Below are 16,656 nucleotides of genomic sequence, written 5' to 3'. Positions count from 1 at the left end.
TGGACCTACGGCGGATGATCGCAGTCGTTTATACTGTAGAAGGTTTATTGAAGACACATCGGCACGCACTTACGTCAAGAGAGACAAGCTTGGAAAGAGAACATCCTGAAACGGCATCGACCATGGATGACGTGGCAGTCACAATGAGAAGCAAGGCACGTATGAGGCAGAAGCGACGGACCGGCAGACGCTGGTGTGGCGGGAGAAGTTGCTTGGGCTCGGCATCTATGCAGCAGGTCTAAATTACTTCGCAATAGGGTATAGAAATGGCAGAGTGGTTTTGGGTAAGCATGTCTGGAAGTAGGAAAAAGCGCATCAAGGCGCTGACTGGGTTTGATTTAATTCAGGCATAATGTTGTTCGAAGTTGACCATATTGCTTGTCCCAGGTCCGAACGCCGGCAGAAAAAGGCATAGAAAGCTCTCTGCGGCTTGATCATTGTTGCCGCTCTGAAGCTATTCTCCATATGGAGCGTCTTGCTACGTCGTAGGCGTGTACCGATGTACATGCTAGCTATCATCTCGGCCCAGTGTGCTGTCGCTTTTCTCTGACTCGTTCAGTTGGTTGCGGAGTTGTTGCAGAGCCCCTGATGTATAGCTGTGATCGTGACCCAGAATCTGGATTCTGCCATTAAAAACGTCCAGTAGACAGAGGGCCGATCTGCCCGCCAACCCAACAGTGTACTGCACAGTCGCAAGTCGCTGATATAACTCGAGTTTGTATGCTTGTAGCAACTTAGGGCAGCCTTCTAGGCGTCCAATAGCATCGGTAAAGGCTTCTGCCGCCTGTGAGTAACGACCTCGTTCTTGAAGTAAGCGGCCGAGTAGAGCAAGAGAGTTGACTACGAGCAGGTGATCTCGCCCGTGAGTCTTTTGAGCGAGCACAATGCAGTCCTTCAACTCGCTTTTGAGCATAGATGTGGCGAACGTGTCTGTGTACATCCGATGCCACATGAGAAAGTTGCGACCCGCCACAACAGACACGTTACTCTGGCCGTAGAGGTGCGTCATGAACGAAACTGCATCTTGGAGACGGTTGCCGTGATGGACAATCATTGCCTCATCGTCGATGCTGAACGCCAGGAGATATTGATAGAATGCTGAAGCTGGATATCCCGCCTCAGGCGACTTCTCAAGCTCGTTGCAGCAGGAGTATAAGAACTCTAATAGCTCTTCATCCATTGTGTGTGTACCGAGGATAGTTGCAACAAGGCTCAGGAAGGGGACTAGATATTTTTTGCTGTCAGCATGTGTGACGAATGCGCTGAAAGTGCTGATCGCAGCAGGCACTTGGAATCGATTGTGCCCAGCCTGGTCGTCAACACGGAACAACGTATCCCAACAGCCATGTGCCGCGTTGACAGTAGTCTGACACGACAACACGGTGTTTAGATGCACCTCCAGCAGCTTATGATACGGATCTTGCTGCGGCTGCAAAGGGTAGGCAGGTGGACGTTCTGGTGAAACCGTCATAGCTGAATTGCTGATTTTCAGCACGCGCTACTTGTTATGGTTGCTGCAGAATAACCGTATGTTTTGCTCACGGCCCAAATCTGTGCAGTTGCTGAGAACAACAGAACGTTGCACGAGTCGTACAAGATGTGGAAGAAGTGAGCCTCCTTCTACAAGGGTGCGAAGGATATACTTATCTCTTGATGTCCTGCTCAGACGAGCCGGAAGCGCCGGATGCCTTCCTGTTGAGTCGTAATGTAAGCATTGTGACGACGGAGGCACGGCCCAGCGCGTCTCGTGCTGCATGTTTAGCAGATTTATCACACAGACGCCGAATCAACCTTCGCGCCAACAACCGATGGCAGCGGCCCGTGGGATGTGCATTCCAGCCAATCCCTGTCCTACGTTGTGCTCCACAGCTCCGGGCGAGGCACGGAAGGAGTCTCCGGGTCACACCATTGCAGGTATGTTGCTCAGGACAGGGTTGCGTTGCATGGCCTCCGGGGTTCTGTTCATGACTCCTGCGCACCTTGGAGAAGCTGAAGCAAGCAAATGATGTCCATGGTCAGTCGTGGCGGAAAATCACCGTGTAACATTTCTCAGGATTCCTGACCTACACAACACGCGGTGAAAGCTCGCTGGCCAGGTTCTCTCTACGACTCCTGAGCTCCAAGTCTCATACACTCACCACAGAAACGTTACAAAAGGTGTGCCTACACGGGTCGCCCACAGAGGTCATGCTGGTTGTGCCCTTATCATGCGCTAACTGGCGACGGTTCAGGTTATATCTGCATCGATCCTGGCCGGCTCGTCCGACGGCGCCTTTGGTTATTCTAGCTTTGAGTCCAGAATGTTCAGTATCAAACGCCACATTCGTCGTAGTGCATGACTTCCCTGGGGCCTCCTTTGCGACTGCCTCTTTCTGTGCTTTCGACATCCGCTTCATTCAGCCAGCCAGAATGTGAGTTCTTCGCGAACGCACGTGAAAGTGGGAGCTCGTCGTCCTTCTGATAGCAGATCGGACGCTCACGCGTCATATCAAGTATCAATCGCTGTGTGCGATCGCCGGGCAGCTTTTGGTCTGCAGGGAAGAGGCGCCGATCACCGGGTGCAGCCGCGGCACGCGAGCTATCATTTTTAGCGTCGGCGCCTACCTGCTGCAACAGCCTATTGGATGGTGGGAGGCGAAGTGGGTGTCCCCACAAGACCTGACGGCGGCACGGTGAAACAACGCGCGTGAAGCACCACCTGTCTATTACAAACAGACTCCTCGTCTCCTGGCGACAAGGACCTGCTTACTTGTACCACGGCAAACATCCAGAACCGCGTCTTCCGCACAATAATGGGTGCAACTGTGTCAGAAGCTTCCGCCATCGTACGCCATGGTCGGATTGTCCCTTCGCCTCTAGCCCTTCTGGAGTCTACTTGCCGCCTGACTCCATCGCACACCAGACTGAGTGATCTCCCACCGGAGAACCTTGCAAACATCGGATCGTTTTGTTCTTACCGAACCCTTCTCTCTCTAGGACGCTTATGCCTGGCCTTCCGTAACTTGCCTCACACCCATTCTTTGGTAAGGACAATAGCGGAGTCTGCGTGCAACAACAGTGAATTCAATGTCTCTGGGCGATGGTCAGCCATTCTTCTAGATCTATGACATACGAAATCCGTCTGTGTGGCGATTGAGAGGACTATTAAATCTGGCCGGGGCCCGTCGCTGCTTGCTACAAGTTTCTCAAGATCCAGGATTGTGTTGGCTGTCCACGCACATCCTCTTACCGGAGTCATGGATCTCAACGCCCTACAGTGTTGCTTGCACATTGCTCGATATTACAAGTTGGACCAAATGGTTTCAGACACGGCGTTCTGTCTGATCGCGGCGAGTTTAGCGCGAGGAGTTCCCCAGGATGACCTCCACTTTTTCGACTTGAGAGGAGCCAAACCCCTACGATATCAGAGCCATTGGTTGTGATAGCTTTTCTGGCAGTTAACATTTATCGCCAGTCAATGCAGGACATCAGAGAAATCCATCTGTGTCCCGCACTGTCTCGCATCCCATTCACTACCTTGCTAGGAGAGTTACCGTCACTCATGACAGGACATGACACTCTAAAACACTTTGAGCCGCACCTGCAATCAATACTTGTCGACGATTTCCTGGACTGCGAATGGGTTGGTCTCTATCACCGGAACTGGGACTCTTTATATAGATTTGACTCTGTTCAGTCTATAGTAAAAGTTGACAACAATCGCCTAAAAGTCTCCGCTGCAATCATTGAGCCACTGAATATTGTAAGCAATGACTTCGCAATGACGCCTTTTGGACTGGTGGTCTTCTCGGAGGGGGTAACATGGCTCTGGAAGAAGGATTGGTGTAACGACAGGTTTCCGGTGGTTGAGGATTTGGGCGACTGTGGACATCAGCCTGACTTGGTTGTAAGTCAACCTTCATTGCTGCGAGATATGCTTCCGACCAGCATAGTCCTATTATATCAAAATAAGGTTAGCGGATAGGTTCTGGGCGCTGGTGGACGGAATTGACGGCCAGTTCAAATTCCAGAAGGACTATTTCGATGTCGACGATGCGTCTGCCATGGTAGAAATTTCGCACCGCTTCAGGGGGTCCAGAAATGACTAATGTTAGCTTCGAAGTGCTTCACGACTTTCGGCTCGGAGGAGCGTCCACGGAATGACAAAATTACTACTACACGTGTGGAATGTCCAGGTTCTGCTATCAACAAGCTCTCCCTAGACGAAGTCCTCAGCCCGATCTCGCAGTGATAGCTGCAGTAGGCAGACGGGATCAGAACCAATCCCGACTTCGTGTCCCTGACGATCTCATCACCATCCATCATGGCACACCAGCAGATCGTGTATCTCAGTGTCACCAGAGTCCATCATCTCGCGCGCATTGATTCGACATAGACCGAAGATGCGGTAACGGCGGTCAGACTTGATATGGGCGTCTCCCTCACCGTGAGACAACTGAACACCAAGGTGGAGCTGTGACAGGCAGTTGGAACTGTCCTCGCTCTGGCAAGGGCCGAATCTACTAGTTCGATACGTTCTGCAAGACTTCCTTGGCTCTGAAAACACCAACCCCCTCAATACTCGGATACCCTTTCTGGTAGCCCAAAGCGTACACCACTGCTCCTGGCCCAAAGGATGAGACATATTTTTTGTACTGCCTTTTCTCGTTCTGGGCCAGAAATGGATTCTGAGGAAACCCGAAATAGTTCTTGAATTCAAGCCAATGGCATGGGTGTCCGCAGATCGTCACCCGGGCGGAAAATCTCACATCCGGCGTCTGGGGAACGGGAAGTCCCATCTGTTGGGCCTGCTGTCGCTGCTCTTGCTCTCTTGCAAAGACGAATCCTTGTCGGGACAAGCTTTCTGCGAACGCATCTTCTGCCTGCTGTGCCAGTTCTGACCGTTGCCGTTGTCGCTCAGCGCGCCTTTGTGCATCTGCTGGACTTTCGTTTAGGGAATTCAGGCGCTCAGCTGCATTCCAGAGCGACGAAACTACGGAAACTTCAAGTGTTGTTCCGGATCGCCGTACGATATCTTGGACGCTTGCCTGCGTGCGTCTCAAGAGCAAAGCTGTTTTGTATACTGGCTTCACCAATTCAGGCGAGATTCCGTCGTAGGGGGGATGCGTCTGCGAGTCGCGGAGATGTTGTTGGAGAGCGTTCTGGCTGCTGAAAGATCGGCTGCAGTCTGCGCAGTCAACAGGTGCAGCGTGTGCTGGTGAATTGGCCAGATGTTGATTCAGAGCTCTTTCGCTAGGGAACAATCGACGGCAGATCCCACAGTCGAACGCGTGTGCAGTCGAGTCTCTTCTGTGTTGCAACAGCGCGGCGTGACTGGCGAACGACCGATCGCAAGGGACGCAGTGGGAGGTCATTTTGGAAGAATAAGTGCGCAAGTCGCATGAAGAGAATTAGCCCAGAGTGAGAGTTCGTTCTGCACGGGGAACTGCCGATGAGATAAAGCCATCTGCCCGATATGCATGAGCGCCCACGTAACACAGATGTCGTATAACAACAGTGCTTCACAGTCGTCCAATAGTTACATGACACGAGGTCTACCGTGCCGGTCTTGGCTTCTCCGTGAGCTTGTGACAACCGTCACAGAACAATGCGTCATTTTCGCAAAGTAGATGCCTTGTAGCACCCTCCTATGCCTGTTGCTTGTTGACTTTCGAATCGGCTGTCGGCACCTAATGCACAAGATCCGGATCCGTCATTCGAGTTAGCGGCACAGGAGACCATTATCACGTAAGTGCATCGGCGTTGTCCACATGAGCATTTTTTATGTTGCACGGCTATTGTTGCGGAATTCATGATCGACAAACCCCAACATTACCACGCTCGACATGTTGGTGGTGGATTCAGGTCGGCCATGAACTCCGCTACTCTCTGCAAGGATTCTCCGGCGAATCTCCTTGCGAACACATCGCAACATCTTTTCGAGTATGCATGTGCAGGCTTGACAATACCGCCCACGTCTGGCTCGTGCCGGGCAAGGTAGAGCCCATTTGACCCAAGCGTTGCCATGGCTTTCCCTAGGAGCTGTAATGAGAGGATGTAACTCAGCATACAGCTCGCAGCAATAACACGAGGGTTTGCTGCAACCAATATATGGCAGTGATTGTGTGAAACGAAACTCTCGGCGGTGAAAGTGGGCGAGCATCACAGCTTCCGCGTGGAAGCACTGCTGCTTCTGCCGATGTTTCAGTCGCTCCATGAACTTCTTGTCCACATCGAAGCCCCAACGGTGCTGCATTACATGCTTTGCCGATGCCGGAAGATTAGGATTATTGACCGAGGTCAGTGACCCAAGGACTTCATCAAGACTTCTCGTGGGCTCACGTTGCCCTTGCGTCACAATTCCTGCATAACGAACGACCTGCACCGTTGCGTTGCGCAGTATGTCTGAGATCTCGTTTGCTTCCATGGTCACAACCAGTGTAGCTTTCCACCATGACCCAAGTCTGCCAACATAGTGCCGCAAGAGTTGCCAACTACCATTAGGCCCGGATGCTGTAGCCCTTATCCGTAATGTTTGTGATGCTGCCGTTTTTCGGAAGCAGAATGCTAGCGTGCATAGTCGTTCGTGCTCGTCATATGATTGCAGGATCTCGGAAATGTCCTTAGACAGCTGGCGATCTGAATGCTATTCAGCGGATGCGGTCTGAGCTGCAGGCAGTCTTTACCTCTCTCATTGGTCTCTTGAAGCAGTAAGCAGTGAGAAGCAATCGTCTTTAATTGTTCAAGATAGTTTCGAACTCGTTCACGACTGAAATTGACCGACTTCCGAAAAATCTCTTTGCATACAACCTCCCTTGTTTCAGATCCATCGACGAGCTGCCGAAGTCTTCCAAGCAGCCACTGAAGATGCTTCTTCACTCCCCGAGAACTGCCATTGTTGCTTGCGATCCAGAAATTTGACCCGCTGGAAGAACCCTGCACAGCGATCGAAGCAACTGTCCTTCCTCGAGGCAATGGATCACAGAGCCAAGAGAGATGGTCGAGAAATTTCTGTCCTGAAGTCCTGGATAGGGGACGCTTGATCTGAGACTTGGTCTTCGTATCAGGGGTTGTTGGTGGATCAAGGAAGCTAAGCAATGCAACGTATTCACCAAGAACCATCTCCATTCTCCGGCTGTGAGTAGTCGCCATGGGCAGACCTTAAGCTGGTATGGTGACGTCTGAAACTCAAGAGGTTCTTTACTGCGTGTGCTAGAGATTTGTAGAAGTGTAGCTTGCGGATTACATTTTTCAACTGCCTAAGGAGTGGGTTGACCCTCGACTTTCTCCCAGACCCCATCCTAACCAACATAGCTCATCAAAATCTCATGGGTTTGTCACACTCGGATGCCGAAATGCCGGCATGCATGATATGCTGCAGCATGACGCGCCACTTTCTTGTTTCTCCCTGAAGCCCTGAACGTCTCTTCCCCACATAGTGCCACTGCTATGCACTGCATATTGCCAGGACTGGTCTCGTATTCGTAGCTGGTAACAAAACCATGCTGCTGGCCGTACTCATTCAGAGCGGACGCGAACTTCCCAGGATCAGATCCCGGCAAAACATCAGAATCATTAAGATTGTGCCAATATCCGGCAGAGGTGCCACGAGTCGGACGTGGGAGAGGCTGACGCAGTCTCTGCAGTAGTCTAGCTTGCCCTTCACGTGGTCCTATCCGAACGGTCCGTCCGACTTCAGTGACCAGGGCATGGAACGCATGACCAGCGCTACTGTCACCGATGAAGTCGTGGCTGTCATCGTTCATGCCAGAGAGTCGTTGCAGCACCTGCCGATATGGATACGAATGCAGCGTAGTTGTCCATTGACGCTTGATTCGTCAGCATAAATGTGACAGATGGACAGGGCCAACTTGCGTCAATCATCGCCATGTCTCCCGTGAAAGCCTCGGAATGGAGCAGGTGTTGGGCTATCACGCATTCGAAGTACTTTTTACCGAACCAATAGTCAACGTTCAGATCGGCATGGTCACCATTCATCGAAAAATCATCGTCATCTGAATCGCCAAAGCCCATATCGTAGGTCATGGAAGAGCGGCTGTCAGCCGTAGTAGATGGAGCGGATGTTGCCATTGCGAGATACGACATTTCACAAAACTTTGGTCGTGATCTACGACAAATATATGTAGTCGTAGTAATCTCCTCTCCTCATGGTGCAGTGAGAGCGCCAACGCATGCGTCGCCGAGTACGGCCCCGACCAGCTGGGCTGCATCCCTCCATTTAGAGTTCGCGCTAATTTGCGGCGCCTCAGTTGGGCGCGTGAGGACTTAAGTGTAGCGAATAGCGTGTGGTGTTGTCATCTACAGACTGCGCCATCTGCACTTAACGCCGTGGTTGCCAGTAGCTATGACCCCACGTCTGGAGAAGGCCGTTGTTGCAGATGTAGATCAGGTTCTCCACTTTTGTCGCCTGATGATCGACCGAGAACATTTCGGCACGCTTTGGCCGAAGTATAAGGCTACCACGCAGTACCATTGCATGGTGTGCAAGGTTCAAGATACTGATTCTAAGATGGATTTCCCCATCCTATGTGAGCATCTCCTTCATCGGGATCTCGTTCAGGTACAGGTCTCAGTTTCATACCAGTACTTATACTCGCTAAACGTGAACAGGCTGAGAAGATTCAGAGGATCACTTGGCTTCTAGACAGAGTGTACGATGTGCTGGGTTCAGATAACAAGATAGCAAAGGCCGTACCGTTCAAGGTCACTCCGAAAGGCGCGAAGCAAGACCGTCAATACCAGGCCATATTACGGTACACAGGACCGGACATCGAGACGCGCCTCACGCTGGAGCAAAACCACGAGCATTGGCTCGCACATCCTCAATATTTCTGGGAGCCAGTGAATCACACTGCATTCGGTGGCCTGAGTCCAGAAGCACAAATTGTCAGCCGTTACGTGAGTCTGCGCCGCAGTGACGTGTAGTCACGTATGGCACAGCGGTGCGCCTGTATTTTGTTGGTGGAGCAAGTTGCGCAGGTATCTGCCACAGATATCGCCATTGCATTGACTGGACAAACTCATGGTGAATTGTTCGATGATCGATGCAAGACCGTGAAGAAGATGATCGATTCAGGTTCTTACTATCGATCTTTAGAGCAGGCTCTAGGTAAGGGGGTTACCTTAGCCCTCGGGATCAGCCTTGCTGAAGACACGTAAGTGAGGTTATTACTTCTCAGCCAAAAGCGACTGACGTTGCAGATGGACCCGTATCATGACGAAGACAACGCGAAAATTCGATACCGGCGTCAGACATCTGCGAAACACACAGCTTGCGGAAATGGCCCAGACGTACGCTCAACTCCGTGAGACGCTGGTTCAGTTTGAAAGAGAACGTCTGTGGGACCGTACCGAAATGTTTCCCACGACGTATAATCATGCCATGGTCATGGACGACCTCCAATACGCCGAGACCGTACATCTGAATGATGACGAGTGTGATGCAATGCTCCAGATTTGCATTGACGGTGACATCCCGATGCCACCCTTCTGAGTATTCATAGATCACGCGAACCGATGGGTGAGGCTCCACCGTACTTCGTATGGTAAGATCAATGTTCTTTGGAGTAATGGGCTGGCTAATTAATATATTGGTATCAGTAGCACAGCCAGATAGCCATTGGATTTGGCCTTCTTCTTGCTGAATATCTTGCCTGTCTTCCGTGAGTAGCGACGGAGGGAAGATCTTGATGAGAAGGTCTTGGGTTGGAGGGCTAGCCTTCGTGCTTCGATCATATCCACGATGTTCACCAAGACGTTCGACAGTTCCTGGACTTTGTCAGTAAACATCCCAGGTATAGACGCTGGGACGTGCCTTCTTGCAGTGTGTAATTGAGGACGGTGGCGGCTGGATAGCAAGCTCTCGACAGAGGTCCTGCCAACCCTGTAGAGTTGTCTCCGGCTTGCTATAGTGCTCGTTGAATGCTTGTTCGAAGCACTTCTGGCGTTGCTTCGTATAAGTTCGACTGCCTGGTCTCCAGTGTTGATGTTGAGCTAGCCGTTGGAACTCATCGACCAACGCGGCTGTCTCAACATGATTGAAATCTTCGAAGACGGCAAAGTAGCTCTGCCCCATCGTTGCACCACTCATGATCGTACCAGACGCCGGCCTTCACAATAGTCTGGTATGCTCTCCGATTGACGAGGGTGCACTGGAGAAGCTAACGGGTGCCATTCCCTGACATGACATTGCCTGTCCTAAATAGGTCTCAGTAGCGTATTTTCAGCTTCCTTACTTTCTCGATGGATGTATGAGATGTCATGGCATCAGGATCGGAAGCTCCTTGATGCATCATCTGAGTTTGACATTCCAGTCAATGAATTCCTGCTGCTGAAAGCAGGCTATAAAGCTAGCCACTGTCTTTCTGATCCGAAGCCAGCCTTTCTCACCAATCTAGGCAGAGCCAGCGCATCACTATGGAGCTCTTTCTCCATACGACGACAAGCTGCCAGAGTCAGTCATGTTCATACAATGGATCGACACCATGGACCTGATCCGCGCTCTGGTCAACGAAATCACTCATATGGACAGGAAGTCCTTGATATTCGTGGATCTAGAAGGTATCAATCTCTCGCGCCACGTATCAGTGGCGATCATGCAGGTCCTCGTGCCGCCAAATCCTGCGGTGTACCTGATCGATATCCATGTACTGCAGAAAGAGGCATTTACCGCAGCCACAGACGATGGCGAGACTTTGGGTGGTATCCTTGAGTCCGATACCTACGCTAAGGTGTTTTTCGACATGCGCAATGACTCGGACGCTCTCTACAGCCATTTCGATATCCGCCTTCAGGGAGTCATTGACCTCCAGCTAATCGAATTCGCCGCTCGCCCTAAGCGTGGTCGCTTCCTGAAGGGCCTTTCGAAATGCATCACAGAAAGCCGAGTCCTGTCAATAGCACAGGCAAAAGAGTGGGAAAAAAGCAAGGACAGTGGTGTGTGCCTGTTCGCCCCCGAGCGTGGAGGAACATACGAAGTATTCTTGAGACGACCTCTCTCAGTCGTACTGCAGAGATATTGTGCCGGGGATGTATTAAAATTGCCACGCCTGCTACAGGTGTACGCTGCCCGTCTCCCAGCTCATCTCGTGGGTCAGGTCAGTGCCGAAGCTCTATGCCGAGTTGCACTCTCACAAAGCATCGACTTCAACGGCAAGGGAAAGCACATGGCATTAGGCCCAAATTTCACTTGGCAGCGGTAGAAGCTTCACGGCCCTCTCTCAAGAAGCAATGAGCTGACACGGAACAGCACCGGTCATCAGACCCCTGTCGATTTTCCTATGAGCTTGGTCTGCTCGCCTGGACTCAATGAACGCTGCAGACTTGGGGGCACCGCAACGGCTCTCACCTTGCCCTTGCCGGATACCACTTCCGTCAGTGCAGTCGAACGCCAGCCAGGACAGACAGCAGATGAAGTCACTGAGATGACGCACCAACTGCAGGGGGTGAATATTGGTGCAGACGATTGTCGGAGCCTTGGATCAGCTTCCACACAGCACTATGACAATAGCAATGAAGATCATGCCTCTGAGAATGATTTGTCGATTGCAAGCGCCCTCGAGCGGATGATGGCCACGGCCGATGGCATTGAATCAATATCAAGCTTGCCATTTCGAACCATGGCGATCTCGCCGTCTGATGACGATGCTGCCAAAGACTTCACCGCTTGTAGTGGGGATGATTGCGGCTGGTGTGGCCATTGTACCTACTGATGGAATCATTCCTCTATAGTATTGCTTACTCTACCTTGCTGGCGGCTCACTCGCTCTACGCGTCACTCCACAAATGCGGGAATCGCGGTCTTTGATTTTGCGGCAGACTGTCCGATCGGTGTTCAAGAACACCTTTCGATCGTCGGGAGGGTTTTCCTTCGACCCCACTGGTGAGAAGCGGCACAACGCAGCAGTGGTCCAAGCAGGCTGATCTGAACACCGGCTTCGCGAGTGACTGTAACAAGTATATTGCTTTTATCCTGCTGCCACTTTCACGCTGATCTTCACAGTGTTGGAGTGTCGGGCAGAGCTCGGTGTAGCGGACCATGCGCTTCAAACATGCATCACTTCCGGCACTAGTGTACCATTCCGATTGAAACGAATATGGTAGGGACTGACGAAGATTGCAATATCATTGAACAGTCCTTGGCGTGCACAGGCCACAATGCAGTGAACTTCGTTGTGGCCCGTGCGGCCTAAGATAGCCACTGAGGAGGGGCCTTCGTCCGTCCGGCCACAGCATCCTGAAGTGACGAGCATGAATCTCGAAGTAGTGATAGCTTGAGTTGAACGTTCATAATGGACGCTTTCCGTTGAGGGCCAGTATGCTATCATACAAGCAGCAAACTCGAATAGCACCATCGGTACGCGCCTAGGGAGGTTATCCGGAGTTAGGCTTCCACTTAATCCGGCGTGAGGAAAGCAGATCATACGCTTGACCTAGCTGCGCAGTGCTTGTGACGATCATGATCGCACGTGATGGTTTTGTCGATCGCATGGACGTCTGTGTCACACTTTCCCTCGAAACCAGAGAAAATTCCATGTCTCAGTAAGCATGCTCACACTGTCGAGACTTTAGCCATTAGCACATATACTAAGCCCTACTAAAGTTGCTCTCCCTGCTGTCTGGTTCCTCTACCCCGAGACCCGCGGCCGAAGCCTCGAAGAGATCAATTTATTCTTTGCTTCGCCTTCGCTCCTTGTCAGTGCCAACGAGAAGGAGTATAACAGGAGGGTCCAAGAGGCAGGGGGCAATTCTGCTATGGCAGAAAGGCGTTTACTTGATGAGGTTGACGCGTCGATAAGAGAAAAAGATGCTAAGGTTTGGGCCTCTGCGGCACCTGACGATAGCGAAAAAGGAGGTGCATCCCGAGTTGTGATGCATAGTGTTTCCAAGGCGTAAATGACGGGTGTAGGATGATAGAGATTCTGTTCCACCTGTGTCCTGAGTCGCTACTACCAGTACACAAAAATCACTACTCACAGAAAGTGGTTGTTGGTAATATAGTGTCATAGCCTCGCCCTGCCTTAATAAGTAAGCTTTCTTTTTGTTGTAGTCGCTCTCTTTCTCACGCCGTCGTGTTGTCATCCTCTTCAAACGCTCATCCATCGTGGCGCTCTGACCGAGACACATTCATCATTGCACCAAGAGGAAGCTGATAGTGCGACTCAGACCTTGTCCGGGCGCAGAGACCCTGAACTCAACACCAGACTGGTCTCATTTCTAGTCTACCCACTCCTTTTCGACTTTGCTGTCATTCCGCTCCATCACATTCGAGTCGATCATCTGTCTCGGCGCGAAGAGGTGCGCAAAGTGTTCAAGAGGTGTTGTCTATCTTATCGTGAGCATGCTTTGATGCACTGTTTAATTGTCCTGTAATGCATCACGCTCATGCCATGCCTGGGTTGCTCAATACGTGTCATTCTTGACATGAGGACATGATCGTGTGGGTATGCGCCATGTCAAGCTGCCGGAGTATGCTGTTCAGCACCGGCAGCTGCTTCGTCATCGGTCGTTTCCGTTCCGTTGCATGACTTCCACGGCAGCCATGACAACAACACTCAGACGCCTACTGGGCTTGTTGAAGCTCGAAAGTTTCTTCAGTGGCATACAGTCGTGTCTGCTGAGTGGCATATTTGCTGATGCTAACGATACTGATCCCAGCCGTGAATACGAGCTTGCTGGCTCACCTCAATGCTCACCCCTTTCCGGGGTTTGAACAAGCCAAGACTGCAGTGCTACGCTTAGATCAGTCTGATGTGCATTGGCAGGTCGACAGGTCACATTTCGCATATTGCACGGCCTTTGTGTGTCCTTCCTTGTTAAAGACAAATCCCACACGTCCAAGGCCTCGATACAGTCCATGTAAACGACAAAGTCGTCGTTCTCTGTGATCTTCGGCGTCCGATACCACTCAATCACCATGTCCCGGTCTTCGCCACAACTTACGCCAACCTATACCGGCTGTACTGAAAGCGTGTACAATGCTACAATTCTCATCGAGGCCTGCATGCGGGCTCAACCTGGCTGCGGCCCTGTCAAGACGGTATCTCAGCTCTCAGACCGTGACTAGGCTCCATGTCACGTGACGCCGATCGTGGTGCAGGACCAACACATTCCAACAGCGACGGCGACGGCGACGGCGACAATGAAACAGTGTACGGGAAGTTCCTCTGACAGCTAAGAAGGAGGCGCAGTGAGCGACGGACCTCGCTGAACGAGGGTCGTTGAGATTATCTACACTGCATACACTTCAGTATCAAGCCCTCTCTACTTGTTCTGGAATCAGACCCCAAGTGTTGTTTAGGTTAGACTATACCTGTTGGTTCGCTTTACGAAATTGTCAGATTGGATGCGACATTGGGAAGGGCGGTAGGAGTGTTTGAAGCAGCTTGTCGGACGATAACTTTACCAATTCGAGTCGTTCAAGATCCAAATTAATTGAGTCAACATAGTTTCTCCTCTCGTACTATCCCAGCCGTCACACCTTGTCTCACTCAGCACTCACCACCTCCACGTCCTTCTCCTTCGCAGCCCTGTGATGGTCGTCCTCGACAGCCTCCATGGTCAACTTGTCCCCAAACACAGTATACAGCTTCTCCAACTCCTTCTCCTCTTCCCACGCGAAGGGGCTCCGGCTGGCGAACAGGAAATCCATCGTCTCTAACGTCCGCTTCGCCGTCTCGGGGTAGAAAGCCCAGATCAGCACAGGGTAGATCAGATTCAGGCTCCCAAAGATCCAGAAGGTGTTGTACGTGATGCGTTGGAACATGATGGGGTTGACGAGGGTAGTCCAGGCGCAGCCGATGGCGAAGCCAGCGACGGCAAAGGAGTTGCCTTTGGCACGGGTGGAGGTCGGAAAGATTTCTGTCGGGTCTGGGACGGGGGAAGCGCGTTAGAAGGTTAGGATTGAAGGGGAAAAATGAGGGCAGGGGACGTACAGATCCAAGTTACCATCAGCCAGGTTGATGAGAAGAAGGCGGTAAAGAGGAAGAGGAACACGGTACAGCCGATGCCATAGCCTGTCTTGTTCTCTGGGTGGTCTTGTACTAGCTTCGCAAACCCGCCGGCGATGAACATGGACGCGGCGCATCCGATGCTGCCCACGTAGAGCATCATGCGCCGGCCAACGCGGTCGATGAGTAGGGCGCAGAGGTATGTGCCGGCGATGCCGAAAGTGTTGTTCAGAGCGGAGATCCAGCCGATTTTGTGCGCGCTCCAACCCGCTTGGGCGAGGACTGTCGGACCGTACATGACGACTGCGGTGATTCCGCCCCTGTTGCTGTATATGAGTCCGGTGTGGATGGGACTGGGGTTATTCCATTGCACTCACCATTCCATCATGATCTGAATACAAAAAGCGAGAGCAACTCGTCGACCGTAGTGCAATTTCCCAGACTGATAGCCGAAAGGCATGGCCCAGAGTGAGTCACGGGTGGCATGTTGTGTCTCCGAGGCAATGACTCTGCGTATCTCGCCGAACTCTGCAGCAACTTGAGGCGTCACGTCCCTCTTGGCCGAATCCTCTCGCAGCTTCTGCAGGATCTCCAAGGCTTCCTCGTGGCGATCTTGCTTGATCAGCCAACGAGGAGACTCTGGGAAGAACCAGATGGTGAGGGAGAGGATCAAAACAGGGATCAGATTGAAGCCAATGGGGAATCGCCACCTGAAGCCCCCTTGACCGCCATTCACGTAGCTGACGCCGAAAGCTATCCAGTACGCTACGGCAATACCGATATAGTTGGCCAGGAAAAGAAGACAGACAGACTTGCCACGTGTATGTGAAGGAGCAAGTTCCGAAGCCCAGCAAGGAACGACGTTGATCAGGTGGCCGGCGCCGACTCCAGCAATGAGACGAGCGCAAAGAAACCAATCTAGGAATATGAGTAATCAATTCCTCAAGTGCTTTCGGGGTGAGCTTACTGGTGTTCTGAGCTGCGGTCAAAAGTGCGGTCCCAATTATCCCCCAGAAAGTACCAAGGAAGACAGCGATCTTTCGACCATGCTTGTCGCTGATGCTCCCGCCCCAGAGACAGCCAACGAGGGCACCGAGGTAGTAGATGGACACAAGGCCACCGTCCTTGGTCGAATTTGTGATGACACCATCCTTACCGATGTCGGTGATCCGGATGGCATCCGGGGAGCTGAGCACACCCTGCCATGACGTTAGAATGAGCTCTTGATGTGTGGTATGGGCCGATTTACCCCCATCACCCCCTGATTGTAGCCTTCATAGAAGATTCCAAGCCCTGAGAAGGCATTGATGCTACATTAACGGTCAACAGATTGATGAGAAACGCAGAAATTCAAGCAAATCTGACCAGAGAAGGACCGTGGGCCCAGAGAAGTTCTTCCAAGATTGCAACCCCATGGTCAAACTCGATGGACAAAGGCCGGATTAGACAGGGAGAGGTCGTTGATGCGGTCGAAAAAGGCTTCCAACCAAGTGGCTTTGATAAGGACGAAGGCTACGTCTGCACGAGAAAGACGAGCCAGCGTCCGTCATCATATGTTGTTTTCCTCTCCGCGTAATGATTCCTGGATCTCCGGTTCTGGTCTGAAGATGCGGAGGTGGATGTGCTCTTTTGCCTCGCACCGTTTAGCCGTTTAAGCGTGAGAATATGTCAAGGTTGTCATTGGCTGGACGAACGGCACCCGAGAGTC

General features: G+C 51.8%; 5 protein-coding genes across 5 annotated transcripts; 2 read left to right on the top strand and 3 right to left on the bottom strand.

Moving 5' to 3' along the window:
- Positions 1-5,761: 5,761 nt before the first annotated feature.
- On the bottom strand, positions 5,762-7,131 carry PV06_11359 (uncharacterized protein; the record flags this gene model as incomplete). The annotated part of the gene is made up of 2 exons (XM_016413018.1): positions 5,762-6,618; positions 6,666-7,131. The coding sequence occupies 2 exons, from the start codon at positions 7,129-7,131 to the stop codon at positions 5,762-5,764; spliced, it is 1,323 nt and encodes a 440-aa protein (XP_016256578.1).
- A 185-nt stretch (positions 7,132-7,316) lies between these two features.
- Positions 7,317-8,070, bottom strand: PV06_11358 (uncharacterized protein; the record flags this gene model as incomplete). Its single annotated transcript, XM_016413017.1, has 2 exons — positions 7,317-7,808; positions 7,915-8,070. 2 exons carry the CDS (start codon positions 8,068-8,070, stop codon positions 7,317-7,319), a joined length of 648 nt encoding a protein of 215 aa, XP_016256577.1.
- A 274-nt stretch (positions 8,071-8,344) lies between these two features.
- Positions 8,345-9,493, top strand: PV06_11357 (uncharacterized protein; the record flags this gene model as incomplete). The annotated part of the gene is made up of 4 exons (XM_016413016.1): positions 8,345-8,560; positions 8,611-8,898; positions 8,968-9,155; positions 9,202-9,493. The coding sequence occupies 4 exons, from the start codon at positions 8,345-8,347 to the stop codon at positions 9,491-9,493; spliced, it is 984 nt and encodes a 327-aa protein (XP_016256576.1).
- Positions 9,494-9,778: 285 nt separating this feature from the next.
- PV06_11356 (uncharacterized protein) lies at positions 9,779-10,090 on the bottom strand (the record flags this gene model as incomplete). Its single annotated transcript, XM_016413015.1, has 1 exon — positions 9,779-10,090. The coding sequence occupies one exon, from the start codon at positions 10,088-10,090 to the stop codon at positions 9,779-9,781; it is 312 nt and encodes a 103-aa protein (XP_016256575.1).
- Positions 10,091-10,484: 394 nt separating this feature from the next.
- On the top strand, positions 10,485-11,711 carry PV06_11355 (uncharacterized protein; the record flags this gene model as incomplete). Its single annotated transcript, XM_016413014.1, has 2 exons — positions 10,485-11,197; positions 11,249-11,711. The coding sequence occupies 2 exons, from the start codon at positions 10,485-10,487 to the stop codon at positions 11,709-11,711; spliced, it is 1,176 nt and encodes a 391-aa protein (XP_016256574.1).
- Positions 11,712-16,656: the final 4,945 nt, after the last annotated feature.

This window comes from Exophiala oligosperma (genome assembly GCF_000835515.1).
Source record: "Exophiala oligosperma strain CBS 72588 unplaced genomic scaffold supercont1.29, whole genome shotgun sequence".
NCBI lineage: Eukaryota > Fungi > Ascomycota > Eurotiomycetes > Chaetothyriales > Herpotrichiellaceae > Exophiala > Exophiala oligosperma.
Note: the sequence above shows the minus strand (reverse complement) of the source record. Positions and strands in the feature narration are given on the sequence as shown.